Consider the following 17,144-nt stretch of genomic DNA (forward strand, 5'->3'; position numbering starts at 1 on the left):
TGACCCGTCATCATGTGACCCGTCATCATGTGACCCGTCATCATGTGACCCGTCATCATGTTGTCCTCTTGTGACCCGTGTGCTGCAGACGGACTATGACATGGTGGACTACCTGAACGAGCTGAGGGAAGGTTGTCTGGAGGCGTACACCGGCATCATCCAGGGTCTGAAGGGTGATCAGGAGAACGTCCACCGTAAGATCACACACACACACACACACGTGACCACGCCCCCTCAGTCACCTGACGTCAGTTCCTCTTCCTGACCTCAGTTCGTCAGGAGGATTTTATGACGTCGCACAGAAACACGAGTCCTTTTCACTCAGGAAGCTGCTGATCGTCATGGTGACGAGCGTTCACACGCTAACTGATTTTGCGGGACCCGACACACACACACACAGTGACACACATACACAGTGACACACATACACACATATTTATATAAGAGTATAGTAAAGTTTTAACTAAGAATGTTTGTCATTCATTTAGTAATTATTTGACAGAGTGTATGTTGATGTCTAAGCTCCTCCCCCTCTCCCTCCCTGACTCCTCCCCCTGCAGCTGATGTGATGTTGGTTCAGCCGAGGGTGGAGTTTATCCTGTCGTTCATTCATCACATCGCTGAAGATGAAGATCACTCTGATGGAGTCGTGGCCAGTGCTGCTGGACTCATAGGGTGAGTGTGTGTGTCACTGTGTGTGTGTGTGTGTGTGTGTGCGTGTGTGAGTCAGGGATTAAATTAACACCGTCCAGGTGCTGATTGAAACACAAGTCACATTATCAAGTGCATCATTATTACGGTTACATCGTTCTTGTCAATAAAGATGTTATATTTAGGGATACACCGATAATTCAGCGGTCGAAACAGAGCGAGTTCACTGTGGAACATCAGAGAGAGAGAGAGAGAGAGAGAGAGAGAGAGAGAGAGAGAGAGAGAGAGAGAGAGAGAGAGAGAGAGAGAGAGAGAGAGAGAGAGAGGAGAGGAGAGAGGAGAGAGAGAGAGAGAGAGAGAGAGAGAGAGGAGAGAGAGAGAGAGAGAGAGAGAGAGAGAGGAGAGAGAGAGAGAGAGAGAGAGAGAGAGAGAGAGAGAGAGAGAGAGAGAGAGAGAGAGAATCAGTTCGTCCTGTTATTGACGTCATGTTGTCATCACCTGACAGTCTGACTGATTTTAAGCCTCCAGATGTGTGTCATTGATATCATGCTCAAATACAGATATTAGAATATTTGTGTTTTTTCAAAAGTCATTTTTGAGTAATATTGACAGCCCTAAACAGCCTCATGTAAATCTCAATGCTTGACTCTTCTCATGACGACTATAACACACTAAATACAGTCACTAAATGGTGGAGTAGTGGCAGAAGGTCCAGTAGACCACAGTTCTGTGAGTGTGTGTGTTGGTTGTCATTTACAATACAACAAATTATTATTAATATTATTATTTATTATCAACATAATGTATTGTGTTTTTATTATATTATCAGTAAGTAACAACTCAAAATGTAAAAAAAGATTTTTCGGGACGGTGGTGAAAAAAGTTAGTTTTAATCCCTGGTGTCACTGTGTGTGTGTGTCACTGTGTGTGTGTGTGTCACTGTGTGTGTGTGTGTCACTGTGTGTGTCACTGTGTGTGTCACTGTGTGTGTGTGTGTGTCACTGTGTGTGTGTCACTGTGCGTGTCATTGTGTGTGTGTCACTGTGTGTGTCACTGTGACACTGTGCGTGTCATTGTGTGTGTGTGTGTGTCACTGTGTGTGTTTGTAGCTTTTCGATGGTGTTAAAGTAAAAACTATGTCTGGGCGATATATCGATATTTAAGATATATGGATATATTTTTTAAAGGTGATTTAGACCATATCATGTATATGGATATAGTTCAAATTAAAGCTGTGATCGCTGCTCCAGACACTGACCAGAGCTCTGCACTGCTCCTCTGGCCCCGCCCATCTGGCCCCGCCCCTCTTTCATGCACAGTGAGGGGCGGGGCATGTACAGACACTCCCCTTCACATGGAGAAAGCAGCAGCGTCTGGTTAGTTAAAGAAAAAGCAGCAGCTCAATCATTTCTAGATGGTTTGATAAAAATCATCAGACGAGCAACAAAACCACGATGTTTGTAGAGAGTTCAGTGTCGTAAACATGTTACAGACAGTGATGGAAGAAATATGAGTCTTTTTCACCACTGAAACGTGGCACAAATGTAATATGTAGAGTGTGTGAGACACTGAGCTGCAGAAGACAAAAGCGTCAACAACACAACAAAACTCCAGACAAGTTGTGTGTAATAATAATAACAGTGTCTTCACATGAAGAACATGGACCTGAGATAAATGAGCTTCAGTCACAACTATTGTGTATCACAGTAAAATAAAAGAGGGGAAATGTTTGAGTTGCTCGTCTGTTTCTTGTGTAACGTTAAGATTGTTCAGATAAGTTAATCTGAAGCTGATGTTTAAAAATGTTTTTCTTTAAATGAGCACTTTATTTTGTTTTTATATTTAAATGCTGTCCTTTACTAGGGTTTGTTTTATAAGAGAAGAAAATCTATCATTTGATTTTCTAAAGCCATTTATAGTTAAACTAAAACATGTTGATATTGTGCTTTTCTCATATAAACCTATTTATTTCAGAAAAAGATTGACTTATTTCATATTTAAATGTGCACCTTATGGAGCTTTGATTTATAAAAGCACTCCTGTTGTTATACAGTGTTTATGTTTTCATTTTATTATTATGAGTAGTTTTCAGTAAAACTACTCATATTTGACTGAACATTTAATTTCTCACTTTGTGGAAAAAATATTGAGATATATATCGTTTATCGTTATTCAAGCAAAATATATCAAGATATGACTTTTGGTCCATATCACCCTGATGATGATGATGATGATGATGAAGAAGGGTGTATTTATATTCAACTGTCCCCCCCCCCCCCCTCTGTGACCTCTGTGACCTCTGTGACCTCTCAGTGACCTCTGCACAGCCTTTGGTAAAGACGTGATGCAGCTGGTTGATCTTCATCCTCCAATTAATGAGATGTTAACAGAAGGTCGACGTTCAAAGACGACGAAGACCAAGACTCTGGCAACATGGGCAACAAAAGAGCTGAGGAAACTGAAGAGTCAGGCCTGGTCAGTACTGACACACACACACACACACACTGAAGAGTCAGGCCTGGTCAGTACTGACACACACACACACACACACTGAAGAGTCAGGCCTGGTCAGTACTGACACACACACACACACACACTGAAGAGTCAGGCCTGGTCAGTACTGACACACACACACACACACACACTGGTCTAAGTCCTGTTGTTGTTTGTTACAGATGACGATGGTCGGGGTGAGAGAGAGAGAGAGAGAGAAAGATCGACATCAGTGAACAATGAGGACAAGCCCCGCCCACTGGACTAAACTCTTCTGTTTGTCGAATCAGAAGACGAGTGAGTGTGTGTGTGTGTGTGTGTGAGAGAGAGAGAGAGAGAGAGACGTGAGCGAGCAAGAGATGACATCACACCACCCTGAGATCCAGCAGGCGATGACTAACCCCTCCCCCTTCCTGTGGACTGGACTCTGACTCCTCCCCCTTTAAAAACAAACTTGCCTTTCACTTTCAGCCACTCCCCCAAAATAATCTGCCTCTCCCGCCGGCCTCTGCTATGACATCACGATGATGTCACTGATCTGTCACTGCTATGATGTCACTGATGACATCACAATGATGTCACTCGGCGCCCGGAGACAAAAACACGACGTGAAAACAAAGACTGTGGAAAAGTTTGGGTTTTTTCCCTCCTCCTCCTCCTCCTCCTCCTCTTCTTCTTTTTTCTTCGAGCACTAAAACGACGTCGGAGGTCGGACGGACGCCGCGGCGCCGACGACGCCCACGCTACAACGGCAGCACTAAAATCCTTCAAAATAAAAGTCTATTCGCTGCAGGAGTGAGTGCCAAAAGAAAAGGTTGAATTTGTGCTGCACCTGGTTTGGGAAAAGGTCACTCAGCGTTTTTGTTGGAAAGTTCCGGAGAATCGCAGACGTTTGTATGAGGTTATATTTTTCCATTGCTATAATAAAATTAAAAACAATAAAATAATGTGAACATTCCCGACACAGTTCCTGTCATTCTGTCGTCTGTCACTCTGGACACTTTTCTTCTTCTTTTTTGCGGGTTTTTGTCACTGCGTCTCGGCCGTGGCTCCTCCCCCTCGGCCGTGGCTCCTCCCCCTCAATGTCACTGCAGACGCTGAGTTCAGTCCCGATAATTAAAGCGAGTGCACAGTGAAGCAGGCTTTTATTTTGTAGGGGAATGCACTTCCTGTGTTGACGTGATGAAACTTTAGTGAACTCAAAGCCCCAATCAGCTGCTGCTTCTGATGACGTGGTGGGCGGAGCTTGACTTCCACCAATAAACATTGAAAGCTGAGGCTGCTCAGTGGTTTCAGTGGGAGCGTCCACAGGGGGGCGCTGCACGGTGACATTAATAAAACACGGTGACATTGACATGAAAGTGATTTTGGTTTGTTTTTTAAAATGTATTTTCTACTTTAAAGTTATATCAAATGTACACGATTAAATGACTCATCACGTGATCAGCCATGTTTTGTTGTGACATCACTTCCTGTTCCAGAGAAACGCTTTTATTTCCGAGCTCAGGTGAGTTCACCTGGAAACATCGATCAGCACAAATCCATTAGCGATGTCTGCCCGGGTGAAATCATCAGGAGGCGGAGCCTGTGCAGTTGTGTCACATGATCATACAGGTAAGACACACCTTGTTATTATTGTTTCTGAAGTGGGCGGAGTTAAGGTTTTACCGTTTTTTTTAAATTGAATTAAACACAAATAAACAGTTTGGATCAAAAAAGAAACTTTATTGATACAAAGCACATCAACAGTGGACAGGCATCTGGTCTCAAACTGCATTTTGGGTATTTTTGTAATCTTATTAGCCTTTAGTGCTTAGCCTAGCTTAGCATTGTGAGTGGTCTACTATTATGAGTGTCAGTCAGTTAAGCTTAGTTGAGATCAGTCTAATGCTAAGCTAAGCTAACAGTTTTCTGTAATGATGGCAAGTTTTTCTTTGATCAGGTCGTTTCCTTGGTAACGTCAGGGGGCGGGGCCAATCACAGGCCTTGTTTGGCGAGGGAGGCTGACACCTGTCGAGAGCAGGAAGTTGTTTGTTAGCATGTGCTGTTGTGTTTTTGTCGTTTTCATGTCACCAAGTGTATTCTCTCACGTCATTGGCCAGAGTGTCGAGGGGCGGAGCTTCTGCAGCGATGAGGCTTCCAGGGGAGGAGTCAACCTGTGTGATGATGTCGGCGCCGTGGTCGGTCCGAGCTTTGGCCTGATCTTTGAAGGTCAGTTTATGACTTTCAATCTGTTACCGTGACAACAAGCATAATGTGTGTGTATTTACATATGACACACAGTGATGGGTGTGTGATGGGCGTGATGTGGGCGTGTGATGGGCGTGATGTGGGCGTGTACCTTCTTCCTCCCTCCTCCTGGCGTGTGCGTCACGTTCTCCAGTGAACCCACTTTGGACTGAACTGTGGTGAAATCCGCTTTCTCTGATCTGATCTCCACCTTCCCTCCACCTGCACACAGGAACAGGAAGTGTCACCATGACAACCACACGCCACACGTGTGTGTGTGTAGGTGTGTATGTGTGTGTGTGTGTGTGTGTGTGTCACCTGGTTTGTGATGAATGTTGACTTTAGAGCCACACTTTGAAGCCACATTAGTGACGTCCATCTTCTTGTTCATGATCTGAACCTGAGGAGAGACAGTACCCTATGTACAAATATACAGTATATATATTTTTATATATATATATGTGAGTGTGTGTGTGTGTGTGTGTTACCTTGCCCCCTCCAGGTGTGTGTTTCAGGTTTTCTGTGGATCCGACCTTTGACCTGACGTTGCTGAGGTCAGGTGTGGGGTGGGCGGGGAGAGGTGACATCCGCCCTCGAGCAGATCCAGGAGATCTTGGAGGAGTCCTCACCAGCGCCACCTGCAGGACATCAGCGTAAACACAACACAATTCAAGTTTGTGACGTCAACAACTTCAGACAAACATCTGTTTTTACCTTTTTCACGTCTTTGTTTGGAGTCGATGGACGAACTGGAGACGAACTGATGCTGGAAACTGGACTGAACTCTGACTCTGAGGGGGAGAGGTAGTACTGTAGTAGTACTGTAGTAGTACTGTAGTAGTACTGTAGTAGTACTGTAGTAATACTGTAGTAGTACCGTAGGAATATATTTACTGTAATACTCTAGTATTGTAGTACTGTCGTACTGTAGTAATGTAGTTCTGTAGTACTGTAGTAAAGTAGTAATGTAGTAATGTAGTAATGTAGTACTGTAGTACTGTAGTAAAGTAGTACTGTAGTCAAGTAGTACCTGTACTCCTGTCTGAGATCATCCTGGCTGCTCTAGCGCCCCCTGCTGTCCTGGAGGCCTGAAAAACAATAATTACTGTTTGTTTATAAAGATTATGCAAATGAAGATAAATGACTCCGCCCACATAACCCAAAGAAGAGGTCATGTGACCTTCACTCGTTCTTCTTCACTTTCCCTCACGTTCAAGTTTTCTGCAAAACAAAAGAAAAAAAGTCCATGTTTACAGGAAGTCAAAGGTCAGGCAGTCGAGGTGGGCGTGTCACCAGGGTAACAATGTTACTTTGTCATTAACACACTCAGTTTCCATGGCAACCAGGGAGCGAAGTGTCCAGTCAAGAGGGGAGGATGTTGTCATGTTAGCATGCTGTCATTAGTGTTGTCATGTTAGCATGCTAACTGTCATTTGTGCTTTCATGTTAGCGTGCTGTCATTAGTGTTGTCATGTTAGCATGCTGTGATTAGTGTTGTCATGTTAACGTGCTAAATGTCAATAGTGCTGTCATGTTAGCGTGCTAACTGTCATTTATGCTTTCATGTTAGCATGCTAATTGTCATTAGTGTTGTCATGTTAGCGTGCTAAATGTCAATAGTGCTGTCATGTTAGCGTGCTAACTGTCATTTATGCTTTCATGTTAGCATGCTAATTGTCATGTTGGTGTGGTAACTGTCATGTTAGTGTTAGCGTGCTACCTATCATTAGTGTTGTCATTTTAGTGTGTTAAATGCAATTTGTGCTGTCATGTTAGCATTAGCATGCTAACGGTCATAAGTGCTGTCATGTTAGCGTCGGTGTGCTAACTGTCATTAGCTCTGGTCTTAGTGTCAGTAACAGTGTCTCGTTAGCGTCGCCAGTTTGTTACCATGGCAACTGCGAAACCATTCCGCCTCATAATTGTCTGGCCACACCCACCTCCCATCACCTGTTGTCCCAGGTGTGCGTGGGCGGAGTCTCCATCCATCATCAGTCCTGCAGGGGGAGACAGTGAGCTGAGGATGATGATGATGATGATGATGATGATGATGATGGTCTCTGTTTTCTCTCTCTCCTCGTCTGTCTCTTGTCTCCTTCTGTCCTTCTGTCCTTCTGTCTCCTTCTGTCTCCTTCTGTCTCTTGTCTCCTTCTGTCTCCTTCTGTCTCCTTCTGTCTCTTGTCTCCTTCTGTCTCTTGTCTCCTTCTGTCTCCTTCTGTCTCTTGTCTCCTTCTGTCCTTCTGTCTCCTTCTGTCTCCTTCTGTCCTTCTGTCTCCTTCTGTCTCTTGTCTCCTTCTGTCCTTCTGTCTCCTTCTGTCTCTTGTCTCCTTCTGTCCTTCTGTCTCCTTCTGTCTCTTGTCTCCTTCTGTCCTTCTGTCTCCTTCTGTCTCTTGTCTCCTTCTGTCTCTTGTCTCCTTCTGTCTCCTTCTGTCCTTCTGTCTCCTTCTGTCTCTTGTCTCCTTCTGTCCTTCTGTCTCCGTCTGTCTCTTGTCTCCTTCTGTCTCTTGTCTCCTTCTGTCTCCTTCTGTCCTTCTGTCTCCTTCTGTCTCTTGTCTCCTTCTGTCCTTCTGTCTCCGTCTGTCTCTTGTCTCCTTCTGTCTCTTGTCTCCTTCTGTCTCTTGTCTCCTTCTGTCTCCTTCTGTCCTTCTGTCTCCTTCTGTCTCTTGTCTCCTTCTGTCCTTCTGTCTCCGTCTGTCTCTTGTCTCCTTCTGTCTCTTGTCTCCTTCTGTCTCCTTCTGTCTCTTGTCTCCTTCTGTCCTTCTGTCTCCTTCTGTCTCTTGTCTCCTTCTGTCCTTCTGTCTCCTTCTGTCTCTTGTCTCCTTCTGTCCTTCTGTCTCCTTCTGTCTCTTGTCTCCTTCTGTCTCTTGTCTCCTTCTGTCTCCTTCTGTCTCTTGTCTCCTTCTGTCCTTCTGTCTCCTTCTGTCTCTTGTCTCCTTCTGTCCTTCTGTCTCCTTCTGTCTCTTGTCTCCTTCTGTCCTTCTGTCTCCGTCTTACCTCCACGCTCTGCAGTAGTTGCCGTCCGTCCGTCTTCGTCTCCACCCTGCTGCTTGTCTCAGTGAGGGGGGGGGGGAGTGCTTTATTACTGTTGCATGCTGGGAGATGAGGTTGCTGTTTCCATGGTTACCTGCAGTGCTGTGTCACTGCTGTGAACAGTGTTTGGAAGATTACTTTGGAAATGTAGTTGGTTACAATTACAAGTTACCCTGTTGAAAATGTAATAGTAGTGTAACTATTTCAATTACTTTCTCAAAGTAATGTAACTAATTACATTTGATTACATTTTGATTACTTTTCTTAATTTTGAATGAAATCTCTCAACTGTTAACCATTTTCACATCTAAGACCTTTAGTGTGATAAACCTTTAGCTTAAGACTTTATAAAAACAACATAATAAAAGACTCAACCAGACTGAACTTCTGTTACTTGTTTTAACCATATGTCTGACCTGAGGTCAGTACTGTGAAGGAGACTCACTTCCTCACTAAAGTAGGTCTGTGCTGTGAAGGAGACTCACTTCCTCACTAAAGTAGGTCTGTGCTGTGAAGGAGACTCACTTCCTCACTAAAGTAGGTCTGTGCTGTGAAGGAGACTCACTTCCTCACTAAAGTAGGTCTGTGCTGTGAAGGAGACTCACTTCCTCACTAAAGTAGGTCTGTGCTGTGAAGGAGACTCACTTCTTCACTAAAGTAGGTCTGTACTGTGAAGGAGACTCACTTCCTCACTAAAGTAGGTCTGTGCTGTGAAGGAGACTCACTTCCTCACTAAAGTAGGTCTGTGCTGTGAAGGAGACTCACTTCCTCACTAAAGTAGGTCTGTGCTGTGAAGGAGACTCACTTCCTCACTAAAGTAGGTCTGTGCTGTGAAGGAGACTCACTTCCTCACTAAAGTAGGTCTGTGCTGTGAAGGAGACTCACTTCTTCACTAAAGTAGGTCTGTGCTGTGAAGGAGACTCACTTCCTCACTAAAGTAGGTCTGTACTGTGAAGGAGACTCACTTCCTCACTAAAGTAGGTCTGTGCTGTGAAGGAGACTCACTTCCTCACTAAAGTAGGTCTGTGCTGTGAAGGAGACTCACTTCCTCACTAAAGTAGGTCTGTGCTGTGAAGGAGACTCACTTCCTCACTAAAGTAGGTCAGTGCTGTGAAGGAGACTCACTTCCTCACTAAAGTAGGTCTGTGCTGTGAAGGAGACTCACTTCTTCACTAAAGTAGGTCTGTGCTGTGAAGGAGACTCACTTCCTCACTAAAGTAGGTCTGTGCTGTGAAGGAGACTCACTTCTTCACTAAAGTAGGTCTGTGCTGTGAAGGAGACTCACTTCCTCACTAAAGTAGGTCTGTGCTGTGAAGGAGACTCACTTCCTCACTAAAGTAGGTCTGTGCTGTGAAGGAGACTCACTTCCTCACTAAAGTAGGTCTGTGCTGTGAAGGAGACTCACTTCCTCACTAAAGTAGGTCTGTGCTGTGAAGGAGACTCACTTCCTCACTAAAGTAGGTCTGTGCTGTGAAGGAGACTCACTTCTTCACTAAAGTAGGTCTGTACTGTGAAGGAGACTCACTTCCTCACTAAAGTAGGTCTGTGCTGTGAAGGAGACTCACTTCCTCACTAAAGTAGGTCTGTGCTGTGAAGGAGACTCACTTCCTCACTAAAGTAGGTCTGTGCTGTGAAGGAGACTCACTTCCTCACTAAAGTAGGTCTGTGCTGTGAAGGAGACTCACTTCCTCACTAAAGTAGGTCTGTGCTGTGAAGGAGACTCACTTCTTCACTAAAGTAGGTCTGTGCTGTGAAGGAGACTCACTTCCTCACTAAAGTAGGTCTGTACTGTGAAGGAGACTCACTTCCTCACTAAAGTAGGTCTGTGCTGTGAAGGAGACTCACTTCCTCACTAAAGTAGGTCTGTGCTGTGAAGGAGACTCACTTCCTCACTAAAGTAGGTCTGTGCTGTGAAGGAGACTCACTTCCTCACTAAAGTAGGTCAGTGCTGTGAAGGAGACTCACTTCCTCACTAAAGTAGGTCTGTGCTGTGAAGGAGACTCACTTCTTCACTAAAGTAGGTCTGTGCTGTGAAGGAGACTCACTTCCTCACTAAAGTAGGTCTGTGCTGTGAAGGAGACTCACTTCTTCACTAAAGTAGGTCTGTGCTGTGAAGGAGACTCACTTCCTCACTAAAGTAGGTCTGTGCTGTGAAGGAGACTCACTTCCTCACTAAAGTAGGTCTGTGCTGTGAAGGAGACTCACTTCCTCACTAAAGTAGGTCTGTGCTGTGAAGGAGACTCACTTCCTCACTAAAGTAGGTCTGTGCTGTGAAGGAGACTCACTTCCTCACTAAAGTAGGTCTGTACTGTGAAGGAGACTCACTTCCTCACTAAAGTAGGTCTGTACTGTGAAGGAGACTCACTTCCTCACTAAAGTAGGTCTGTACTGTGAAGGAGACTCACTTCCTCACTAAAGTAGGTCAGTGCTGTGAAGGAGACTCACTTCCTCACTAAAGTAGGTCAGTGCTGTGAAGGAGACTCACTTCCTCACTAAAGTAGGTCTGTGCTGTGAAGGAGACTCACTTCCTCACTAAAGTAGGTCAGTGCTGTGAAGGAGACTCACTTCCTCACTAAAGTAGGTCTGTGCTGTGAAGGAGACTCACTTCCTCACTAAAGTAGGTCTGTGCTGTGAAGGAGACTCACTTCCTCACTAAAGTAGGTCTGTGCTGTGAAGGAGACTCACTTCCTCACTAAAGTAGGTCTGTACTGTGAAGGAGACTCACTTCCTCACTAAAGTAGGTCTGTACTGTGAAGGAGACTCACTTCCTCACTAAAGTAGGTCTGTACTGTGAAGGAGACTCACTTCCTCACTAAAGTAGGTCTGTACTGTGAAGGAGACTCACTTCCTCACTAAAGTAGGTCTGTACTGTGAAGGAGACTCACTTCCTCACTAAAGTAGGTCTGTACTGTGAAGGAGACTCACTTCCTCACTAAAGTAGGTCAGTACTGTGAAGGAGACTCACTTCCTCACTAAAGTAGGTCAGTACTGTGAAGGAGACTCACTTCCTCACTAAAGTAGGTCTGTGCTGTGAAGGAGACTCACTTCCTCACTAAAGTAGGTCTGTACTGTGAAGGAGACTCACTTCCTCACTAAAGTAGGTCAGTACTGTGAAGGAGACTCACTTCCTCACTAAAGTAGGTCTGTGCTGTGAAGGAGACTCACTTCCTCACTAAAGTAGGTCAGTACTGTGAAGGAGACTCACTTCCTCACTAAAGTAGGTCAGTACTGTGAAGGAGACTCACTTCCTCACTAAAGTAGGTCAGTACTGTGAAGGAGACTCACTTCCTGGGCTGATTTCAGTCAAGAGAAGCAGGTTGTTTTAATAAAGATAGTATAAGTGATACAAAAAAACCTGATCACAGCCTGAACAACAACAGTGTTGCTGCAAATATGACAAGAGGCTGATTTTAATTTTCTACATTGAGCTTCTTTTAAATATGAACCTTTAAAGCAACAACAACTGTTGTTTTAAACTGTGTTTTATATTGTTTTCATATATTTCACTGATCACAATTATAAAATGCCAGTGTGTGTTTTATTGAAAGTGAGGCTGGATGTTTGTATGAAAATAGGTTCTGGTGTTTTTTAGGTGATGTAGCTACAAGCAAATGTTATGTTGTCTCTGTACAAAGACCTTTTTAAATGTGAGAAAACAGAGTCGACCTACTCAACATTTGTGTTTAACACATAACAGGCGAAACAATTCATTTATTCATGGTCACATTAAGGTAAATTATGTGTCTTGCTGCGAGCGCACAACTTCTTTCAGTGCCTTAACCCTTTCACTGTATATAAAGGTAAACAGTCTATAGTCTAATAAATAACCTCCTGACACTGAGCAGCTGAACATCTGTAGACAAACACACTCACAGAGAAAGTAAACATCAGTGGATCATCTCGATCTCTCACTCTGTACAAATGCTCTGATCCAGTTTCACTGGACTTTGGTGACGTCAGCTGTTAATGAGTTAAATAGTGAAACAGCTGCGCTTTTATATCAGATGTTATGATTAAACTGGTCTGGACCAGGTTCTGCTCCGTCTGTATGAAGTGTTTTTTGTATTTCCAGGAACATCTTGTGCGCTGTCGACATTATCGCTGCTGAGTCTGACGCCGTACGGTTTGTCGGTTGAGTCTGAATGACACATGACCAGAGAGAGCCAATCACAAGCCTCAGTTTTGGAGGATGTTGATTTAAAAAAAATTAAAAACAAACATGAATCCATGGGGAAGAAAAAACTGATGAATCCGAGCGTTTGTGGCAAATTTTTTTTCAAATGTAACTAAGTTGTAATCATTGAAATTTCCAAAAGCAACTGTAATTTAATGACATATTTTCACAATTACGTACATTTTGTAATTAAAATACTTAACATCGTTACATGTAATTCGTTACTCCCCAACACTGACTGTGAAATACAAAGATAAACAAAAATCTGCTCTCTTTGTGCTAATGCTAAGCTAACCACTCGACTGGGGCTAATGCTAAGCTAATTTCTTGTTTCAATTTTCTTGTAATTCACATAATATAATACGTGAATATTTAATTAAATATTTAATATGAATATTTAGTGTTAATATGATTTAGTTTTAATACTAGTTTATGTTAATATTTAGATCATTGAACTATTTATTAAAATTTTGTCTAATGTGTGTGTGTGTGTGTGTCTGTGTGTCTGTGTGTGTGTGTAGTAACATCCATTTTTAGAATGCTTTACTTTTTATTTAAGTTTCAGTAACAAAAACGACCAAAATACAAAAGTGTCAAAATATGTAAAAAAAAATAATAATAAAAAAGACTAAACAAAGACAAACAGATGAATAAATATATAAATAAATAAATAAATAAAGATACAATAAATAGATAAATAAAGATAAAATAAATAGATAAATAAAGATAAAATAAATAGATAAATAAAGATAAAATAAATAGATAAATAAAGATAAAATAAATAAATAAACAAAGGTAAAATAAATAAATAAAGATGAATTAAAGGAAACAGCTGAGGTGTTTGTGAAGGACGATCTTTAGGACCCTGAGGACGTCTCTCCTCAGAGCCATCCAACCACAGGCAGCGCTTTCCTGAGTGACACACAGAGACACGCCCACTCAGCTGACTGACTGTGTTAGTGTGTGTGTGTGTGAGTGCGTGTGTGTGTGTGAGTGCGTGTGTGTGTGTGTGTGAGCGTGTGTGTGTGTGTGTGTGTGCGTGTGTGTGTGTGGGGGTGTGTGTGTGTGGGGGTGTGTGTGTGTGGGGGTGTGTGTGTGTGTGTGTGTGTGTGGGTGTGTGTGTGTGTGTGTGTGGGGGTGTGTGTGTGTGTGTGTGTGTGTGTGTGTGTGTGTGTGTGTGTGTGTGTGTGTGTGTGTGTGTGTGTGTGTGTGGGGGTGTGTGTGTGTGTGTGTGTGTGTACCTTGTGTTGCAGAACAGTTGACACGTTACTGAAATAAGACGACACAACCTGTGGACCAGTGGAGAGCTGAAGACAGAAAGAATGAATTAAAGGGTGAACGTACTGAAGAATGAATGAATGAGTGAGTGAGTGAATGAATGAATGGATGAACGAGTGAGTGAATGAGTGAGTGAGTGAATGAGTGAATGAATGAGTGAATGGGTGGGTGAGTGAATGAATGAATGAATGAGTGAATGGGTGAATGAGTGAATGAATGAGTGAATGAGTGAGTGAATGAGTGAATGAGTGAATGAATGAGTGAATGGGTGGGTGAGTGAATGAATGAATGAATGAGTGAATGGGTGAGTGAATGAGTGAATGAATGAGTGAATGAATGAATGAGTGAGTGAATGAATGAATGGATGAATGAGTGAATGACTCACACAGCTCCCCTCCTCCAACAGTCTCTCCTGAAGGTTCATGAAGGTGTCGAGTTTCCCTTCGTCCCAGTTGACTCCGCCCTCTCCGACAGGTAAGTCATTGTTCTGGAGGATCTGCTGTGTCTTGTTGAGGGTCTCGTATATTACCCATAATGCCCGGCGGCACTGCAGGAAACCAATCAGATGTCATGATTCAAGATTGGTAATTGAAATAACAACCAGCTTTGTGATTGGCTGAGAGGCTCAGGTGAGATCAAAGACTTACCTGAGAGCGAGTGGCTGTGGTTGCAGGGAGGGCGGAGTCTGGGAAGGAGATGTTGACGTTGTATTGCAGGCAGTGGACAGGAAATGGCTCCCCCTACAGGACAGACAGGAAACAGCTGAAAGCAGGCTGAAGATGCTGATGGTGCACAGGTCCAGGTTCTGGTCTTACCAGGTCTCTGAGCAGGTGGTGGCTGTTCCGGACCAGGTTCTCCCGCATCCTACAAGTTGGCATAGCAACCACCATCAGCTGGAGGCCACACAGCTGCAGAAGAACAAGAAAAATCACAGAGGGTGCCATCAGGTCCTGGTCTTCAGAAGGTCCTGGTCTTCAGACGGTCCTGGTCTTCAGAAGGTCCTGGTCTTCAGAAGGTCCTGGTCTGTAGCAGGTCCTGGTCTTCAGAAGGTCCTGGTCTTCAGAAGGTCCTGGTCTTCAGAAGGTCCTGGTCCAAACAAAGAAGATCAGAGTGAATCTGTGATCGTGTGATCAGCCTGTCAGTTGATCATGAAACCATCAAAGACGATTTCTGACCTGAGTTTGTTTCATTAGCGAATCGTTGTTAATATTTATGTGTTTCAGACGCGTCATGTGACTCAGTTGCCGTTTGTCATCGTTTTCCTTTCAGAGTCAGAGCGGAAACTCGAGGACGTTTGAGACGTTTGAGACGTTTGAGACGTTTGAGACGTTTGAGATGTTTCCACCTCAGACCTCAGTCGTTCTGAGTGAAGTTTAATGAAAACTGTGAAAGTTAGAAGTGACTCATGATCTTTATTCCACTCTGAGCTGAAACTGGACCCTGAAACGAAACTTAACTCAGTCACATGACCGCGTCATCACCATCATCATCACCATCATCATCATCACCATCACCATCACCATCATCATCATCACCATCATCTTCATCATCATCATCATCATCATCATCATCATCGCCTCCGATCGTCTGTTTCCACCTGAAGTCGACGCTCGTCATCTTCACGTCACAAAACTCGCTCAGTGGAAACGTGAACGTTGTTTCCACTGAGACCAAACCAACAACGCTCTGAGCTAACTTATCCAGTTAACTTCAGGTTTAAGTCTGATTATTCAGTTAACTTCAGGTTTAAGTCTGATTATTCAGTTAACTTCAGGTTTAAGTCTGATTATTCAGTTAACTTCAGGTTTAAGTCTGATTATTCAGTTAACTTCAGGTCTAAGTCTGGTTCATATCTCATGTCTGTTGTAATGATGAAGCTTTCATCTATTTTCCTCCAGGTTTGAATCATCTCACCTGGATAAACTAAACTAAACCCAAAGTTAGGTTTTTTACTCTAAAGTCTAACTTCTGCAGCTGTTTGAAAGAAACAAACCCACCTTTGTTCTGCTGCTGCAGGTCTTTGAAGGTCCTGCAGGTCTTTGAGGTCCTGGAGGTCTTTGAGGTCCTGGAGGTCTTTGAGGTCCTGGAGGTCTTTGAGGTCCTGGAGGTCTTTGAGGTCCTGGAGGTCTTTGAGGTCCTGGTCTGTGTAGATCTGGTTCTCCCTCAGTTTGGTAATTGTGGTTCTGATGAACTCTGTTTAAATAAACCTTCATCCTGGAAACTGAAACCCCCCCAGCTTTAATGACTCTCTAAGTTCAGGGGTTTTTACCCTTAAAATCCTGTGTGTTTGTGTGTGTGTGTGTGTGTGTGTGTGTGTGTGTGTGTGTGTGTGTGTGTGTTGTGTGTGTTGTGTTTTCACTCTGAATCAAAAGTGTCACAGCTCAGTTTATCCCCAAAGTTTTCATTTACAAAGAAGAAGAAGAAGAAGAGACAGGAAGTTCACGTTTAAACAGAAAACAAAACTGAGGAGGAAACAGGAAGTGAACCTTGACTGAGGAAAACGAATGAATGAACAAACTAATGAATGAACTAATGAATGAATGAATGAATGAATGAATGAATGAATGAATGAATGGAAACATATGGTAGGTAGAACAGTTACAGGTTCTCCCTCTACCAGGAGAACCCTGACCCCTGACCCTTGACCCCCTTCCAGATTGAAACACTTCAGGACTTTATGGGCTTGATTTTCACGCAGGTCCATGTTAGCAACTCCTCCAGCCTTTTGAGGAGTCAACAACAACAACAACAATCAGTCAATCTTTATTTGTATAGCCCACAGTTTACAAACACAGTTTATCTCAAAGACTTCACAGGATTGGTCACATCCTCTGTCCTTAGACCTTCAACGAGGGTCAGGAAAAACTACCAGGGAAAAAAGATAGAAACCTCAGGGAGAACCTCAGGTGAGGGATCCACAGGTGGATGTATGGTCTACATGTGGATTGTGGTCTACATGTGGATTTATGGTCTACATGTGGATTTGTGGTCTACATGTGGATGTATGGTCTACATGTGGATTTATGGTCTACATGTGGATTGTGGTCTACATGTGGATGTATGGTCTACATGTGGATTGTGGTCTACATGTGGATTTATGGTCTACATGTGGATTTGTGGTCTACATGTGGATGTATGGTCTACATGTGGATTTATGGTCTACATGTGGATTGTGGTCTACATGTGGATGTATGGTCTACATGTGGATTGTGGTCTACATGTGGATTTATGGTCTACATGTGGATTTGTGGTCTACATGTGGATGTATGGTCTACATGTGGATTTATGG

The 17,144-nt window shown here is 43.5% G+C and overlaps 2 protein-coding genes across 3 annotated transcripts in view; one reads left to right on the forward strand and one right to left on the reverse strand.

Annotated features, from left to right (window-relative positions):
- kpnb1 (karyopherin (importin) beta 1) overlaps window positions 1-4,101 on the forward strand; it is a 17,360-nt gene extending 13,259 nt beyond the window's left edge. For both annotated transcript variants that reach the window (XM_083896931.1, XM_083896932.1), the window contains 4 exons: window positions 89-194; window positions 561-675; window positions 2,965-3,126; window positions 3,327-4,101. In XM_083896931.1, coding sequence (XP_083753057.1) covers window positions 89-194; window positions 561-675; window positions 2,965-3,126; window position 3,327 — 384 coding nt within the window. In that variant the 3' untranslated portion in view covers window positions 3,328-4,101. The remainder of the gene's footprint in view (window positions 1-88; window positions 195-560; window positions 676-2,964; window positions 3,127-3,326) is intronic.
- A 943-nt stretch (window positions 4,102-5,044) lies between these two features.
- maptb (microtubule-associated protein tau b) lies at window positions 5,045-6,425 on the reverse strand (the record flags this gene model as incomplete). The annotated part of the gene is made up of 7 exons (XM_083896447.1): window positions 5,045-5,154; window positions 5,235-5,375; window positions 5,486-5,595; window positions 5,692-5,773; window positions 5,862-6,011; window positions 6,088-6,164; window positions 6,404-6,425. 7 exons carry the CDS (start codon window positions 6,423-6,425, stop codon window positions 5,122-5,124), a joined length of 615 nt encoding a protein of 204 aa, XP_083752573.1. The 3' UTR covers window positions 5,045-5,121.
- Window positions 6,426-17,144: the final 10,719 nt, after the last annotated feature.

This window comes from Microchirus variegatus, assembly GCF_963457635.1.
Source record: "Microchirus variegatus genome assembly, chromosome: 10".
NCBI classification, from domain to species: domain Eukaryota; kingdom Metazoa; phylum Chordata; class Actinopteri; order Pleuronectiformes; family Soleidae; genus Microchirus; species Microchirus variegatus.